The sequence below is a fragment of the Scyliorhinus canicula genome, chromosome 2 (assembly GCF_902713615.1).
Source record: "Scyliorhinus canicula chromosome 2, sScyCan1.1, whole genome shotgun sequence".
Classification (NCBI taxonomy): Eukaryota; Metazoa; Chordata; class Chondrichthyes; order Carcharhiniformes; family Scyliorhinidae; genus Scyliorhinus; species Scyliorhinus canicula.
The window spans coordinates 131730341-131749181 of NC_052147.1; the positions used below are offsets into that span (position 1 = coordinate 131730341).

General features: G+C 46.2%; 1 protein-coding gene across 1 annotated transcript in view; it reads right to left on the reverse strand.

Annotated features, from left to right (window-relative positions):
* LOC119958402 (protein FAM117B-like) overlaps positions 1–17745 on the reverse strand; it is a 238812-nt gene extending 221067 nt beyond the window's left edge. Inside the window, 1 exon segment of the mRNA XM_038786919.1 lies at positions 17150–17745. Coding sequence (XP_038642847.1) covers positions 17150–17549 — 400 coding nt within the window. The 5' untranslated portion in view covers positions 17550–17745.
* Between the last annotated feature and the right edge of the window lie 1096 nt (positions 17746–18841).

An 18841-nucleotide genomic window follows, 5' to 3' on the forward strand; every position in this document is an offset into this window, starting at 1 on the left:
CGAGTCTAAAACTGGTGTTGTAAGACTTCTTACTGTGCCCACCCCAGTCCATGCCCACCCCAGCCCAACGCCAGCATCTCCACATCATGGCTACTATCGACCCCGCAAACTGCCTGCACAAAGTGGAGAGGATCTCCAAGAAGATCGCGCATATAGACACTGACATCATGTTTCTACAAGGATGGAAGAAAGCAGACAAGATCCCAAAGGAAATGGCAGCACAGTGGCACAGTGGTTAACACTGCAGCCTCACGGCACCGAGGTACCAGTATCGATCCCGGCTCTGGGTCACTGTCCGTGTGGAGTTTGCACATTCTCCCCGTGTTTGCGTAGGTTTCGCCCCCACAACCCAAAGATGTGCACGGTAGTTGGATTGGCCACACTAAATTGCCCCTTAATTGGAAAAATGAATTACAACTCTAAACTTATTTTTAAAAAGATCCCGAAAAGACTACAGAGGAAAAGTTGAATAAACTCAGTTTGTTCTCACCGGAACGTCGGAGGTTGGGGGGCGACTTGATAGAGGTTTATAAAATTATGGGGCATAGACAGAGTGGATAGTCAGAGGCCTTTTCCCAGGGTAGAAGGGTCAAACATTGGGGCATAAGTTTAAGATGCGAGGGGCAAAAGTTTAGAGATGTACGAGGCATTTTTTATTCTTTACAAAGAGGGTAGTGGGAAGCAGGGACATAGGGACGTTTATGGAGCGTCTTGACAAATACATGAATAGGATGGGAATAGAGGGGATACGGACCCTGGAAGTGTAGAAGATTTAGTTTAGACGGGCAGCATGGTCGGCGCAGGCTTGGAGGGCTGAAGGGCCTGTTCCTGTGCTGTACTTTTCTGGTTCTTTGTTCGTTTGTTCTTTGTTGTACTAAGCTGAGAGACTCTGCCACCTCTCTCGCACTCCTCAACCACCTCGTACACCAGCTCTGCAGCAGGCGCTGCAACCTGGAAACCAAGATAGAATCCATCTACTCAACCTGCACTCAGGACGCAGCAGACCAGCTGCGGGACACCGCCAAACAGACAAGACAACGGTACTATGCCACCTATATGCACACCAGGAACAGGAAGCTTGAGAAACTCTGCATCACCACCACAGCAACCAAGCCACCCCCGGTACCAACAGTAGAAAACAATACAGGGAAATCTATTGTAAACTTGTGACTATACCCTTCAACCAGACAAAATTGAAGTCCTCAGCAGAGGGCTCAATTTCTGCACCACCTCCAAAATGGACCCCATCAGTCTCGTGGCAGACACGGAGGAATTCATCAGGCGAATGAGGCTCTGGGAGTTCTTCCACAGACCCAAAGAGCCCGATAGCGAATCCAATGAGACAACCAATGAACCGGAACAGTAAACCAAGAGATCTGCAGTGCTGCAACCTAAGGGGAAAGAGTCAAATTGGACCCCTCCGGAAGGCTGCTGCCCTAGACTCCACGTGTATGCTCAAGCAGTCCGGAATCGCGACAATGACAGATTCATCAGTCACATTCACAAGACAGCCCTGAACATCACCCAAGCACAACGCAATGCCATCCAGGCTCTCAAGACCAATCGCAACTTTGTCATCAAACCAGCAGACAAAGGAGGGGTCACCGTTATACTGAACAGAACGGACTACTAAAAAGTATACCTACAACTCAACAACCAGGAACACTCCAGACAGTTACCCGCAGATCCGACCAAGGAACCAACTCAACAGACTGATCCAAAAAAAAAGATTCACCTGAGGAAGGAGCAGTGCTCCGAAAGCTAGTGAGTCGAAACAAACCTCTTGACTTTAACCTGGTGTTGCAAGACTTCTTAATCTTCTTGGAAGTAGGGAGACCATAAGTGCAAAGTATTGAAGGAGGGCTAAATACAGATTTAAATACCTCTGCATTTTTATCTCTTCCCTGCTCAGTCCAATAAGTGCATAACCTTCTCTCCCAAATCTCAAGTCCCCCATGTTAACTGTATGGTGCTATGTCTGCTCAATGTCAGTGCTCATCCAAGGTGTATTTGAATCTGTTCCACCAAAATTCACATCGTCTGAAAATATGTTTGAAAAATTATGACTAGCCGAACAAGATGTTCCCTTATATTACCTTTCATTAAACTATCTTGATCAACAGTGGAAACAGTCTCAGACCATTTTCACCCTTTATTGTACACCCTGTCATTTCTATTTCTTTCGCCAATGCTGCTGAAAAATTTAAGCAGTTTCTGTACAGACATCATTTCTGCAAAATCAAAGATTAAAAAGAGAAGCCAGTCTATTTAATCCCAATATACTCAAAAGGGCAACATGGTAGCACAGTGGTTAGCATTGCTGCCTCACAGCTCCAGAGACCCGGTTCAATTCCAGCCTTGGATCACGGGAGTTTGTACATTCTCCCTGTGGGTTTCATCTGGGTGCTCCAATTCCCCCCCCTCAAAGTCCAAAGATGGGCAGGTCAGGTGGGATGGCCATGTTAAACTGTCACTGTCCAATGGGTTCAATGGGACTGTTGGGTTACAGGGATAGAGTGGGGCTGTGGGCCCAGCTAAGGTGCTCTTTCAGAGGGTCAGTGCAGACTTGGTGGGCCAAATGTCCTCCTTCTGCACTGTAGCGATTCTATCAATGAATGTTTCTAACCAAGTTTTCATCATGAAAATTCTTGCACTCCTCCATAATCTTCTTCCTGGGAATTTAGAGCAAGTTATTTTTTCTTTTCCACTAATGCCGTTCACAACTTTGATAGTTACTCAAACTTGGCTAAATTGTACCTTTAACAGCAGCAGATTAAACTGAGACATCAAAGTTTGCTGACAATGCGAAATAGGATAGGTTCAAGGGGCTAAATGGCTTATTTCTGTTTCTATAGACCATTCAAAATAAATTATTTTTGCTTCTTAAAACAATCCAACTTACATTCCAATACTTACCTTATTTTGCCATTCCCATCATACACTGGTTTAAAAATTACCTTTTTAATTGGCATGCTTTTGATTTCTACTTATACTATCCTGAATGTCATGCAATTTTACTTTGCTTATTGTTCCCTCCATATTCATTGGAACCAAGTTCAATGGAGGAATCTGTAATTCAGAGTCCTTCATAATTCAAAAACATTTCCACTTGCGTGAGATTGCCCCATGGTGGATACCTGTTTAATAGAATGCAGGTTAAAATCCCCAGACTTTCTACCGAACGGGCAGCACGTAGCAGTGGTTAGCACAGTTGCTTCACAGCTCCAGGGTCCCAGGTTCAATTCTCAGCTTGGGTCACTGTCTGTGGAGGTCTGCACATCTCCCCGTGTCTGCGCAGGTTTCCTCCAGGGTGCCCTCCCAAAGTCCAAAGATGTGCAGGTTAGGTGGATTGGCCATGCTAAATTGCCCTCAGTGTCCAAAAAGGTGGGGTGGGGTTACTGGGTTAAGGTTGAACATAAGAACATAAGAACTAGGAGCAGGAGTAGGCCATCTGGCCCCTCGAGCCTGCTCCGCCATTCAATTAGATCATGGCTGATCTTTTGTGGACTCAGCTCCACTTTCCGGCCCGAACACCATAACCCTTAATCCCTTTATTCTTCAAAAAAACTATCTATCTTTACCTTAAAAAACATGTATGAGGAGCCTCAACTGCTTCACTGGGCAAGGAATTCCATAGATTCACAACCCTTTGGGTGAAGAAGTTCCTCCTAAACTCAGTCCTAAATCTACTTCCCCTTATTTTGAGGCTATGTCCCCTAGTTTCTGCTGTCACCCGCCAGTGGAAACAACCTGCCCGCATCTATCCTATCTATTCCCTTCATAATTTTAAATGTTTCTATAAGATCCCCCCCTCATCCTTCTAAATTCCAACGAGTACAGTCCCAGTCTACTCAACCTCTCCTCATAATCCAACCCCTTCAGCTCTGGGATTAACCTAGTGAATCTCCTCTGCACACCCTCCAGTGCCAGTACGTCCTTTCTCAAATAAGGAGACCAAAACTGAACACAATACTCCAGGTGTGGCCGCACTAACACCTTATACAGTTGCAACATAACCTCCCTAGTCTTAAACTCCATCCCTCTAGCAATGAAGGACAAAATTCCATTTGCCTTCTTAATCACCTGTTGGACTTGTAAACCAACCTTCTGTGACTCATGCACTAGCACACCCAAGTCTCTCTGAACAGCGGCATGCTTTAATATTTTATCGTTTAAATAATAATCCCGTTTGCTGTTATTCCTACCAAAATGGATAACCTCACATTTGTCAACATTGTATTCCATCTGCCAGACCCTAGCCCATTCACTTAACCTATCCAAATCCCTCTGCAGACTTCCAGTATCCTCTGCACTTTTCGCTTTACCACTCATCTTAGTGTCATCTGCAAACTTGGACACATTGCCCTTGGTCCCCAACTCCAAATCATCAATGTAAATTGTGAACAATTGTGGGCCCAACACGGATCCCTGAGGGACACCACTAGCTACTGATTGCCAACCAGAGAAACACCCATTTATCCCAACTCTTTGCTTTCTATTAATTAACCAATCCTCTATCCATGCTACTACTTTACCCTTAATGCCATGCATCTTTATCTTATGCAGCAACCTTTGTGTGGCACCTTGTCAAAGGCTTTCTGGAAATCCAGATATACCACATCCATCGCTCTCCGTTATCTACTACACTGGTAATGTCCTCAAAAAATTCCACTAAATTAGTTAGGCATGACCTGCCTTTAACGAACCCATGCTCCGTCTGCCCAATGGGACAATTTCTATCCAGATGCCTCGCAATTTCTTCCTTGATGATAGATTCCAGCATCTTCCCTATTACCGAAGTTAAACTCACTGGCCTATAATTTCCTGCTTTCTGCCTACCTCCTTTTTAAACAGTGGCGTCACGTTTGTTAATTTCCAATCCACCGGGACCACCCCAGAGTCTAGTGAATTTCGGTAAATTATCACTAGTGCATCTGCAATTTCCCTAGCCATCTCTTTAGCACTCTGGGATGCATTCCATCAGGGCCAGGAGACTTGTCTACCTTGTCTACCTTTAGCCCCATTAGCTTGCCCATCACTCCCTCCTTAGTGATAACAATCCTCTCAAGGTCCTCACCTGTCATAGCCTCATTTCTATCAGTCGCTGGCATGTTATTTGTGTCTTCCACTGTGAAGACCGACCCAAAAACCTGTTCAGTTCCTCAGCCATTTCCTCATTTCCCATTATTAAAACTCCCTTCTCATCCTCTAAAGGACCAATATTTACCTTAGCCACTCTTTTTGTCTTATATATTTGTAAAAACTTTTACTGTCTGTTTTTATATTCTGAGCAAGTTTACTCTCATACTCTATCTTACTCTTCTTTATAGCTTTTTTAGTAGCTTTCTGTTGCCCCCTAAAGATTTCCCAGTCCTCTAATCTCCCAGCAATCTTTGCCACTTTATATGCTTTTTCCTTCAATTTGATACTCTCCCTTATTTCCTTAGATATCCACGGTCGATTTTCCCTCTTTCTTCCGTCCTTCCTTTTTGTTGGTATAAACCTTTGCTGAGCACTGTGAAAAATCGCTTGGAAGGTTCTCCACTGTTCCTCAACTGTTCCACCATAAAGTCTTAGCTCCCAGTCTACCTTAGCTAGTTCTTCTCTCATCCCCTTGTAATCTCCTTTGTTTAAAACACAAAACACTAGTATTTGATTTTACTAAGGTGTGGGCTTGGGTAGGGTGCTCTTTCCAAGAGCCGTTGCAGACTTGATAGAGATAGAGATAGAGAAATACAGCACAGAACAGGCCCTTCGGCCCACGATGTTGCACCGAACTTTTGTCCTAGGTTAATCATAGAATTTTGGACAATTTTGCCTCCTTCTGCACTGTAAATTCGATGATTCTATGACTCATCTCGAGAATTGCATCAGTCCTTGTATTATTTGATCGCCTGTAACATTTTTATTGCTAACTTTTCTCCTTTGCTGATTTTTAATTCTATTTGGTTATCTGAACAAGATGCAAAGCTCAAAATTACTCTGCTCAAACACAACCTTCAACACGTATTGGAGTCAAGGAATCATAAGGCTCTACAGTAGGGAAAGAGACGATTTGGCCCACTGACTTTTGACTTTCAAAAAGCAATCCAGTTCCGGCTGCTTTTCTGCTTTTTCTCCCTAATGCGTTTTTCTCTTTCAAAGTATTTATTCACAATTCAGTTTTGAAAGTTAACAGTGAATCAGTATCAGATGATGCATCCAAATTCTAACCTCTTATTGGGGGAACCCGGAACCCCAACCCCCCCCCCCCCCCCCCCCAACCCCCCCCCCCCCCCCCCCCGGAACCCCAACACCCCCCCCCCCCCCCCCCCCCCCGGAACCCCAACCCCCCCCCCCCCCCCCCCCCCCCCACCACCGAACCCCCCCCCCCCCCCCCCCCCCCCACCACCGGAACCCCCCCCCCCCCCCCCCCCCCCCCGGAACCCCAACCCCAACCCCCCCCCCCCCGGAACCCCAACCCCAACCCCCCCCCCCCGGAACCCCAACCCCAACCCCCCCCCCCCGGAACCCCAACCCCCCCCCCCCCCCCGGAACCCCCCCCCCCCCCCCCCCCCCCCCCCCAACCCCCCCCCCCCCCCCCCCCCCCCCCGGAACCCCAACCCCCCCCCCCCCCCCCCCCCCCCCCACTTACATCACACTTTGGGCAACCGCCTTAAAATCGGTGGTTCTGGTTATTGACACTTCAATCATTGGAAAGTGTAAATGAAAACTATGTCAAGACTTCGTGATTTTAAACATTGCTCTGGCTCTCAAACTCTTATATACTTCTCTGAGGAGAGCAACCCAGCTTCCCAGATATCCACAAAACTATAATTTCCAACTTTGGAACCATTCTTCTAAATTTCTTCTTCACTCTCTCCAAAGCCATTGCATCATTCTTCAAGAACAATTGCCAGAAGGGCACAACACACCAGCTAGGGCTAAACTAGCATTTTATATTGGTTTCTACTATTACTAATTTTTAAACTCTAGATTTTCCATTTCCATAACCAATTGCCATCCTAGCTGCCATTGTGGGTTTTGAACACATTTCTCTAGATCAGCCAAACCTATGGATACACATCCAGTAGCAAAACCACTGCTAAAGATGTCAAACAAACATAAGGTAGCGGAGGGTAGAGCAAGAAGTTGGAGGGGTAAAGTTGGGTGCAACTGGCATATCTGTGTTTAGGTTTTTAGATGATGTGATCGAGAAGCAGCATGTAGGTGAGAAACAGCGGCATTGCCTTTTTTGTACTTGGTTTGAGATATCCACTGCCTTTCATCGGTACATTTTCTACATCTTCAAATTTAGTTGCAGCTATTGTATTGAGCTAAAGTGTGAAGCAGAATTATGGCATAGATCTATTATAACTGGTTCACTTGAAGCATGGCACTAGAAATGCACATCGGTGCTTTTAATATAGCTAAACAGAAAAAATCCCATGCACTTTTTTGCCCATATTGCGGGCAAGGTAACAAAGATCAGATAAAGATTTAAAACTGGGACTTGGAAAACTTCTCCTCATTTGGACTATGCCCCAAACATATTTTGGATCCCATTTAATGTATCAGATTCCATGACAGTATTTGAAAAGTTGATAATTCACTTAATCCCAAGTCAGTATTCCTCTCAAATACGATAACACAAAAAATTGATCAGGCATTCCAAGCTCTTTAAGGGTCCTACGTAACACAAGATGGCTGTTTCTTTTGAGTGTGCCAACGTGTGGATCGTTTTCAGGATATTGAGTCCAAAGATGTGCGGGTTAGGTGGATTGGCCATGATAAATTGCCCTTAGTGTCCAAAATTGCCCTTAGTGTGGGGTGGGGTTACTGGGTTATGGGGATAGGGTGGAGTTATTGACCTTGGGTAGGGTGCTCTTTCCGGGAGCCGGTGCAGACTTGATGGGACGAATAGCCTCCTTCTGCACTGTAAATTCTATGATGACATCAACTCATTATTCCTCCATTGCAATATTGGTCTGCTCACTTGCATTCAAAAACTTAGTGAGACTGAAAGATTGCACTGTTAGGAGTGAACATAAATCAGGTTAATAACTAACTGCAGCGCTCACTTGTGTGAACTGAACAAAATAGCACAAAAAATAAGCAGCATACAAATCTTATAACAGTCACTGTGGGTTGTGCAAGCTGATTAAAAAGATCAGGACCAGGAAACAGAGTATTTCACATTTTAGGTAGTGGCTACTTTTTTCCCCATTCATAGGATGTGGGCGTCAGAGGCTAGGCCAGCACTTGTGGCTCATCCTTAATTTAGCACAGTGGTTAGCACTGTTGCTTCACAGCTCCAGGGACCCGTGTTCGATTCCTGGCTTGGGTCACGGTCTGTGTGGAGTTTGCACATTCTCCCCATGTCTGCGTGGGTTTCCTCTGGGTGCTCCAGTTTCCTCCCCGGAAAGACATGCTTGTTCGGTGAATCGGACATTCCGAATTCTCCCTCAGTGTACGTGAACAGGCGCTGCAGTGTGGCGACTAGGGGATTTTCAGTCACTTCACTGCAGTGTTAATGTAAGCCTACTTGCGACATTAAAGATTTTATTATTATTATTGATTATATTGCAAGTCACCTTCAACCACTGTCGTCCATATGGTACTGATACACCCAGTGTCCTTGTGGTGAAATTGCAAGTTTTTTTTTAAATTTAGATTAGCCAATTATTTTTTTTTTTCCAATTAAGGGGCAATTTAGCATGGCCAATCCACCTACTCTGCACATTTTTGGGTTGTGGGGGCGAAACCCACGCAGACACGGGGAGAACGTGCAAACTCCACACGGACAGTGACCCAGAGCCGGGATCGAACCTGGGACCTCAGCGCCGTGAGGCGGTTGTGCTAACCACTAGGCCACCGTGCTGCCGTGAAATTGCAAGTTTGAAGGCTACAGTCGAAGGGAGGTTTGGCAAGTTGCTGCACAGCTTCCAGTGTATGGTACATACTGATGACACTTCGGAGTGAACGATTAAAGTGGTGGATGGAGTATTGATTAAGTGGGCTGCTCTGTCCTGGATGGTGTCGAGCTTCGCCCGATTTTGGAGCTACACTTATCTAGGCAAATGGAGTGTACTCCATCACAATCCTAACCCGTGCCTTGTAGATGGTGGACAGGCTTTGGGGAGTAAAAATGTGGTTACTTGCCACAGAATTCCTAGCCTCTGACCTGCTCTTGTAACCACAGTATTTATATGGTTGGTCCAGTTGAGCGAGCTTCTGGACAATGCAAGCCCAAGGATGTTGATAGAGGGCGATTTAGCAATGATAATGCCATTGAATGTTAAGGGGAGATGTTGAGATTCTCTTAAAGATGTTCATTGCTTGGCACTTGTGTGGGTTAAATGTAACTTATCACTTAGCATAACCCTGCATACAATCCAGGTCTTGCTGCACAGACACAGACTGTTACTTGCATCAGATACAGCCTGGGGACAAGACTTTCTATATAGAACAGGAGAACTCCAAAATACCTGTGCAAGACTATTGTAAATTTAAATTTAGCAACTTCCATTCAACAATGATCAGTTCAACCTAATCCCTTCCCCCATGTTCTATGATCTTGAAAAGCTGATATACAAGATAAATACTGTAAATAGTTGAAATCTGAAAATGCTGGAAATACTCATGTCAGACAAGCAAGAAAGTGATTTGACATTTCAGGCTTAAGACCTTTTAAGTTCCAATGAATGCTCATCTACTCGAAATGGTAACTCAGTTTCTATCTTCCCAGATGCGATTAGATTTGCCATGTGTTTCTTGCATTTTCCGATAGGTTTTAATGGCAATGTTCTAGTGAACATTCAAAACTGTTTCAACAAGGACCTTAGAAGCCATCAGTAGAGGATAACATTACAGTATCTCATAGAATTTACAGTGCAGAAGGAGGCCATTCGGCCCATCGAGTCTGCACCGGCTCTTGGAAAGAGCACCCTACCCACGGTCAACATCTCCACCCTATCCCCATAACCCAGTAACCCCACCTAACACTCAGGGCGATTTTGGACACGAAGGGCAATTTATCAGGGCCAATCAACCTAACCTGCACATCTTTGGACTGTGGGAGGAAACCGGAGGAAACCCACACAGACACGGGGAGGATGTGCAGACTCCGCACAGACAGTGACCCAAGCCGGAATCGAACCTGGGGCCCTGGAGCTATGAAGCAGTTATGCTATCCACAATGCTACCCCTATCTAAAAAGACACTACAGCAAACTGAATTCCAGTACCCAAGTTAAAACATGATACCACTGGACTGGCTAAATTAATACTACAAAACACCAATGCAACAAAATAGCTCGGCTCTCATCCATGTGTGTCTTGTTCAGATTCTCAGAGCAAATATTATAGGAAGCCTATATTCTTTCATGATGCCTTTCTGATGACAACGGGTAGAAAAAAAAACCAGAATTGTTACCCATTAAATTGGTTCACTTCCCGATTGCCTCCCCAATTTCTAGCGAGACTAGGGTAGGAAAAATGAAAGAATACACATCTCCACGCATGCCCCCAACACGCACACTACAGCAGCCATTTTCTTCTTTAAAAATATTTTTATTCTCCTCCTTTTTTCACATTTTCCCCGAATTTACGCCCAACAATAAAACAATAATCAGCAACAAATATGTCGAACCCCATAACAATAACAACGATCCCATCATCCCACCAACCCCCAAACATCAGCCCGCATGTTAACATAAACAAATGACAAAAAGGAATCAGGGGTTACCCATAGTCACCCTTTTTAAAAAAATAATATTTATTGAAAAATTTTGAATTTACACATCAAACCATTCTAAAATACCAACGATAACAGTAATAACAACAATCATAAACCTTCGCCCCTCCTCAATGAACAACCCAACATATTAACAACAACTTAAGTTAACCCAGTGTTAAGTTACATAACCGTAGCGAACAAACAAATATAGTAACTGTAGTTAGGAGCATCTCTCTCTCACTCTCCTCCTCCTTCCTCCCCCCCCCCCCCTTCCTTCTCCTCCCCCCCCCCCCCCCCCCTTCCTTCTCTTCCCCCACCCCCCCGGGACCAAGATACCTATCTTTGAGCCAGGTAGTCCAGAAATGGCTGCCACCGTTTATAGAACCCTTGTACTGATCCTCTCAGGGCAAATTTAACCCTTTCCAACTTTATAAATCCCGCCATGTCATTGACCCAGGTCTCCACACTTGGGGGCCTCGCATCCTTCCATTGTAGCAAGATCCTCCGCCGGGCTACTAGGGACGCAAAGTCCAGAACACCGGCCTCTTTCGCCTCCTGCACTCCCGGCTCCACCGCAACTCCAAAAATACCCATAGTCACCCTTAATACAACCCCCCCCCAACTAATGTTCGATGTTATCCAGTTCTTGAAAGTGCATAATGAAGGCAGCACGGTGGGTTAGCCCTGCTGCCTCACGGCGCCGAGGTCCCAGGTTAGATCCCGGCTCTGGGTCACTGTCCGTGTGGAGTTTGCACATTCTCCCCGTGTTTGCGTGGGTTTCGCCCCCACAACCCAAAGATGTGCAGGGTAGGTGGATTGGCAACGCTAAATTTCCCCTTAATTGGAAAAAAACTATTGGGTACTTTAAATTTATTAAAAAAAAGAAAGTGCATAATGAATAATGCCCATGAATTGTAGAACCCCTCCGTCCTTCCCCTCAGTTCAAACTTAACCTTCTCAAGAGTCAAGAATTCCAACACCCCACGCCAGGGCACAGGGTGGAGAGGCCGATCTCCATCCCAACAGGATCCGCCTTTGGGCGATCAATGAGGCGAAGGCTACGGTATCTGCCTCCACACCCGTTTCCAACCCTGGCTGGTCCGACACCCCGAATATGGTCTCCCGGGGACTCGGATCCAGTATCACATGCATCACTTTAGAAATTATCCTAGGAACCTCCTTCCAGTAATGCTCCAGCTTTGGACAGGAACAAAACGTATGAACGTGATTAGCACCCACTCCCCCCCCAACGCTCACACACATTGTCTACTCCTTCAAAGAATCGGCTCATCCTCGCCCTCGTAAGGTGTGCTCTGTATACCACCTTCAGCTGCGTCAGCCCCAATCTCGCACATGGAGGTTTTCACACCAGACCCCCTCCTCTATAACCTCTCCCAACTCTTCCTCCCACTTTGCTTTCATCCCTTCCTGTGGTGCCTTATCCGCTTCCAAAATAGCTCCGTGCACCACTGACACTACCCCCTTCTCCAGTCCCCTTGTCGTCAGCACCTCCTCCAGCAATGTAGAGGCCGGTTCCTCCAGGAAGCTGTATCTCCTCCCTGGCAAAATCTCGAACCTGCATGTATCTATACATTTCTCCCTGATCCAGCCCATACTTCGCTTCCAGCTCCCTCAATCCTGCAAACCGACCCCTAAGAAACAAATCGTTTAGTGTCTTAATCCCCTTCTCTTCCCATTTCCGAAAATTTCCATCCCACCTCCCTGGCTCAAATCTGTGGTTCCCCCGAATCTGCATTTCCCTTGACCCTGCCCCAGCCCGAAGTGTTAACAGCAGCCATTTTCAAAGTGGGGGTCATGGAGACGTCCAGCGTGGCGTTCCCGATCGCGTGAATTCACAAACAACAGCCGGCTTGAAAATAATGGCCGCAACCAGATTTTTTTTAAACACGTGTTTACTGCGCATGCATGCCCACTCATCGGTGCGTGTGCGCAGAAACCAGTGAAAATCACTGCCTTCCCCTGATGCCAACGAGCTGACGCAGATGATTTTTAAAATTCATTGTAATCTTCGTGCCTGAAGCAAGGCAGAGGTCACATGCCCATAAACACGGGTCATTGCGATTCCTCCACTTTGTCAGCAAGTAAAATTTAAAATGGATCGTTTTGTTATAAGGAAGAGAGGACCAGACTCAGAAACAGGCCAGGATCTCACAACTAAACCTGCAGGAGAGAGTGGCTCAGGAAAATCCACAGCAAGACAAAGCAGTGCCAGTGTGAGTTCCCAGCGCCTCTGGTGAACAGCCCATTAAAGAAGCTGAAATCAGGCACAAAGCAGAAAAAAGTCGATTTTTTACGGTATGGATTTATTAATTGCGCCAATGCAAATCAGGATGCAAGGCCCATGTGTGTAAGATGCAGGGAAATGTTAGCAAATGAAAGTTTAAAACCCTCAAAACTATAAAGGCATTTGAAGACGAAGCATGGCGAGTTCAAGGATAAACCTCTGGATTTTTTTTTTTAAAGTTTGCAGCAGAATTTAAATCATCAGCTGAAATTTACATTGAACGACAAAGTACAATCAGCTTCTTCCGTGTAGCTAAAGAGAAAATGCCCCACACCGTAGCAAAGAGATTAATTCTCCCTGCAGCATTAGATATAGTTTGTACGGTCACAGATGAGAGGTTTGTTGAAAAAGTGAAATGCTTAGTAATAACAGTGGCTTGCAGAATCTGTGATGTTGCTGAGAATTTAGAAGCCCAGCTTATTTCTCGTTTAAAATCAGCGGAGTTCTCAACACAACTAGATGAAAGTACAGACGTTTCAGATTGTGCAACCTTGCTAGTTTACATTAGATATGTTTGGCACAATTAATTTGTTGAAGATTAGCTATGCTATCTGGCTTTACCAACCCACACGACTGGTGCCGAGGTTTTTGAAGTTTTGAATAATTTTGTGGTTGGAAAGTGCGGGCTCGACTGGGTTCGTTGCAGAGGAATCACAAACGATGGAGCAGCCAACATGACTGGGAAAAAACAGCGGAGTTATAGTAAGGATTAAGGAGTCGGCTGGTCAGGGCATTGTTTGGAATCATTGTTTTATTCACCGTGTGGCACTGGCATTGAAAGGAATTCCATCCAATCTTGAAGTGGTGTTGAAAGAAATTGTGAAAGTTGTGTATTTCATTAAATGCAGCCCACACAATACCAGACTTTTTGACACTCTGTGTTCCGATATGGGGGCTGAGCACACACATTTACTAGTCCTCACAGAAGTACGTTGGCTGTCATGGGGTCAGGTGCTACTCAAGAGCTTACAAACGGAGGTACGAAATCCACGCTTTACTCCAAGAAATTGTCCTCTCTGGCTGATTTGTTTGCTGATGAAACTTGGACGCTAATTATGTCTTGCCTTGCAGACATCTTTTCAATTCTGAACCTCAAATTGAACTGAACCTCAAATTTCAAGGGAAGGATGAAGTTAGCTTTCAGCACTGAAGAAATTGTGGCTTTCCAAAAGATACTGAAAGTTTGGCAATTGCGAGTGCAAAGCCAAAATTACTACACGTTTCCCACGCTGCTTCAACACATCGAAGAAAACAGCATTAGTCAGGAAACTGTAACTGGACGGGCAGGTCTTATTCAGTTGCATCTGGCTGCGCTGATCAACAATTTTGGTCGCTACTTTCCAGAGAAGTTTAAGATTTTGAGAGAGAAGGGAGGGCGTGAAAAATCGGTTGAGGTTGAGACCCCAGAATCAATTGTTAACTTGCAGCTGACTCCAAATGCAGAAACTGAGCTTCTGCGCCTCAGCTGTGACAGCATATTAAAAACTCAGCACAAGTCAGAGGCTGTCAAAAGCTGAGGAGCGTCTGAGGAGTATCCGGAGCAGAGTAAAACAAGCATTTTGTTGCTTTTGCCCTTCACAACAACGAAGACAGCACAAAGGATGATCCTACCTGATGATCTGAAGAAGTTCTATGCCCGCTTTGAGCAGTCAACCAATGTATCAGTGCCATCCGCACCAACATTCCAGGACACACCCATACCCACTATTACAGCCTCAGGAGGTATGTGCTGCCTTCTTGACAGTGAATCCGCGGAAAGCGACGGGCCCCGACGGAGTTCATGGGAGAACACTCGGGAGCCTGCGCAGACCAGCTGGATAGTGTATTTGCAGATATCTTCACTTCACTCCTCTGCTCTGAGGTCCCCACCTCCTTCAAGTAGGCCACCATAATACCAGTAGCAAAGAAGGACAAGGTAGCCTGTTTCAACGACTACCGACCAGTGGCCCTAACGTCTTATCATGCAATGCTTCGAGTGGCTAGTCATGAGGGATCACTGCCAGCCTTCTAGACAGTCTCGATCCACTGCAGTTTGCCCATCACTGCAACCGGTTCTCAGCAGACACCATCTCACTGGCTCTGCAATCAACACTCGAACACCCTCGACAACAAGGACACCTATGTAAGACCTGCTGTTCATTGACTACAGCTCTGCCTTCAACACATTATCACAACAAGACGAATAGCCAAACTCTGAAATCTTGGACTTGACCCCTCCCTGTACAGCTGGATCCTCGACTTCCTCACCAACAGACCGCAATCTGTCAGGATAGGCAACAGCACCTCTACCACAATAGTCCCTCAACACCGGAGCCCCCGCAAAGATGTGTGCTCAGTCCTCTACTGTACTTCCCTATACACCCATGACTGTGTGCAACATTTAATTCCAACTCAATCTATAAGTTTGCGGATGATAAGACTGTGGTGAGCCGCATCTCAAACAACGATTGAATCAGACTACAGGAGGGAGATAAATCACTTGGTTGCACGGTGCACTAAAACAACCTCTCTCTAAATGTTGGGAAGACCAAGGAACTGATCATCAACTTCAGGAAGCGCAGCACACACACACTCCCATCTGCATTAGTGGCTCCGAAGTGGAGTTGGTCGATAGCTTTAAGATCCTGGGGGTCACCATCACCAACAGTCTGTCTTGGTCCACTCACCATGATGCAACAGTCAAGAAAGCCCAACAACATCTCTACTGCCTGCAGAAGCGAAAGAAATTTGGCATGTCTGCATCAACTCTCACAAACATCTACAGATGTGTGATACAGAGCATCCTATCTGGCTGCATCACAGCCTAATATGGCAACGGCTCAGTCCAAGATCGCAAGAAACTGCAGACTGTGGTGAACTCAGCCCAACGCATTACACAAACTTGCCACCCCCACACGGATTCTGTATACACCTCTCGCTGCCTCGGGAAGGCAGACAGCATTATCAAAGACCCCTCCCACTCAGGCATTGCCTTCTTCCAGACCCTTCCATCAGGTAGAAGGTACAGAAGTCTGAAGACTCGCACATCCAGACAAAGGAACAGCTTCTCCCCCACAGCTACAAGACTCCTCAACGACTCCCCCTCAGACTGATCTGTTCCCTGTAAGAACACTATTCAGGACGCCCGATGCTGCCTTTGCTCATGCATTTGCTTGTTTGGCCCCTTGTTCCCACACTGTAACCAATCACTGTTTTGTCGATGTACCATTTGTCAACGTTCCCTGTTGATTATTCTTCTGTCCACTATGTACATACTGTGTACGTTCCTCAGCCGCAGAAAAATACTTTTCACTGTACATGTGACAATAAATCGAATCAAATCAACCGACTGAATCCTGCACCCGATATGCGCTTAGCCCTCTGCTCCTGTGAACCTGATTGGAGTTTGATTGTGAGGACTAAGCAGGCTCACCTCTCGCAATTAAAGGTAAGAGAAAATGGTGGGAGGTGAAGGTCAGCCAGCTGGTAAAAATGGGTCCCCGGAAAAAAGTTTGAAAAACATGGCACTGCATTACTTACCCTGGGGATCTACATTCCTCTTCCCCACCCCCACCAAAGATTGTATCGGGATGGAGGAAATGCTGTACAAAGCAATGATCTGCAGTCTGTGTTTTATTAGCTGATCTCACCCTGAGCAGCAGTTCCACAATTACGTTTAGTCTCAGCGAAAATTGGGGGCAGGGAGAAAGAGAATACAGAGAAAGAGAAAGATGGCTGGAGCCTTGATCAGCATCAAATACTCCTGCTTAAAAGTGTGCATGTGGAGCCATTCAAGGGAAAACCCACACTTTCTTGCTTGGTCGTGTTATCAGATCAGCAGCCTACTGACTGACGCTCCTTGTGTCGATCTACGGGAACAATGGCCTGTACAAGCATATCCCAACTAGCAATACCCTCATGAGAAGGAAGAAAATCGACAGTGGAAAGAAAAGTGAATTAGAAACAAGTTAACGTATAAAATTTCTAAGTTTGCATCAGTTACTTGTTTATCAAGAGTGAACTATATGCATAGTCCGACAAACAATAATAAAAAACTTCAACGATTATCACGTTTCTTCGGAAGATTACCAAAAAAACTTGATTAAACCCTCCCCCACCCTCCGCGATGGCTAGTGTTTGGAACAGTACCTTTGCAGATGGGGGAGTTGGGGCTCTTCCGTTCTGGGGATCCCTTGTGTTCTGGAGATTTCCTGTGTCTGACCCGTGAAGAATCTGCTCCCGAGGCCCACAGAGGGGTGGGCGAGGAGCAAGGAGAGGTGGTAGTTGCTGCTGCGGCGGCCGCCTGGTGCAGTTGCTGTTGAGTCCTGGTGGGGCTGCTCCGCGAGGTGGCCGCCTGCTGCTGCCGTCCTGCTCCACCAACACACCTCGTCGGGCTGCCCTGCTTCAACTGAAACGGTACGGTGGCTCTCATGGGCTGAAGGCGGCCAACACCACCACTAGTACTGTTACTACTATTACTACCACCACCACCACTACTCCCGCTCATCGCGCTGGTCGGTGAGCCGTTCCGACGAACCCGCTGAGCCATCTTACTCGAGGAACAAAATTTCGCACCTACGGTCCCGGGCAGCTTTGATGTGGCTGTGAAGCCAATGCGGTGGGTTTTTTTTGACGTGAAAATGTCTTCCTTTGGTGTGTGTGTGTGTGTGTCTTCCTCCCCTCAGCCGGGACCTGTCTGCCGCTCGCGCTCTGCTCTCCGCTCCGCCAGCGCCGCCCCGCCGCTCAGCATTGGTTGAACGCGCACACCCGAACCGTACGCCCTCGATGCTGATTGGATCGGCAAGCGTTGGCCCCACCCACTTATGCGTCACGCGGCACGTGTTGTCCACGCCCCCATCCGTCGCCCCGGGAGACCTCCACCGCCTTCCATTCAAGGCCCCGGCAGCCTGGGCTGCGAGCGGGTGTGGAGAATTGGATGTAAACAAGGCCGGTTCTTCCTGAGGGAAAGTGCACACTCTAGCGGCAGACGGTGGAAACCGATGGTATACGTTTATTTGGATCGGCGAGATTGACAGTCGGGCGAAGGGGTGACGGTTAAACTGCCTTTATTATGACCAGTAGATCTTCCCAGCAGCTTTAATTCCACCAACCACCCCTAATTCTGACCAAACACCGCTTACTATAACTATCAATGTCACTGTTGTATTACTGGGTCTAGTCATATATGTCGTTACTAGTTGCTGTTGATGCTGATGGTGTGATCCTGTTGATACCACGAGTCTTCAACTTAAAGCAAACGAATTTATTAAAGTAACAATTGATTATATTTGAGTTCGACATTCCACAAAACTATCTCTAGAAATCAAGTAATTAAATATGATTGTATTAACTGATTCACAACCTTAAATACTAACTATACTGAGAGCTATCTATCATACACTTTTGCTTACAATCATATTATGTTGTGGAGATGCCGACGTTGGACTGGGGTGAGCACAGTAAGAAGTCTTACAACACCACGTTAAAGTCCAACAGGTTTGTTTCAAATCACTAGCTTTCGGAGCACTGCTCAGGTGAATGAAGAGGTATGTTCCAGAATCGTATAGACAAAGTCAAAGATGCAAGACGATACTTTGATTGCCAGCATTTGCAGGTAATTAAGTCTTTACAGATCCAGAAAGAGGGCTAGGCCCAGGTTAAAGAGGTGTGAATTGTCTCAAGGCAAATCCAAGGTCCTGGTTGAGGCCCTAGTCATGTGTGCGGAACTTGGCTATAAGTTTCTGCTCGGCGATTCTGTGTTGTCGCACGTCCTGAAGGCTGCCAAAGATCACAGGTTGAATGCCCTTGACTGCTGAAGTGTCCCCCGATTGGAAGGTTGTC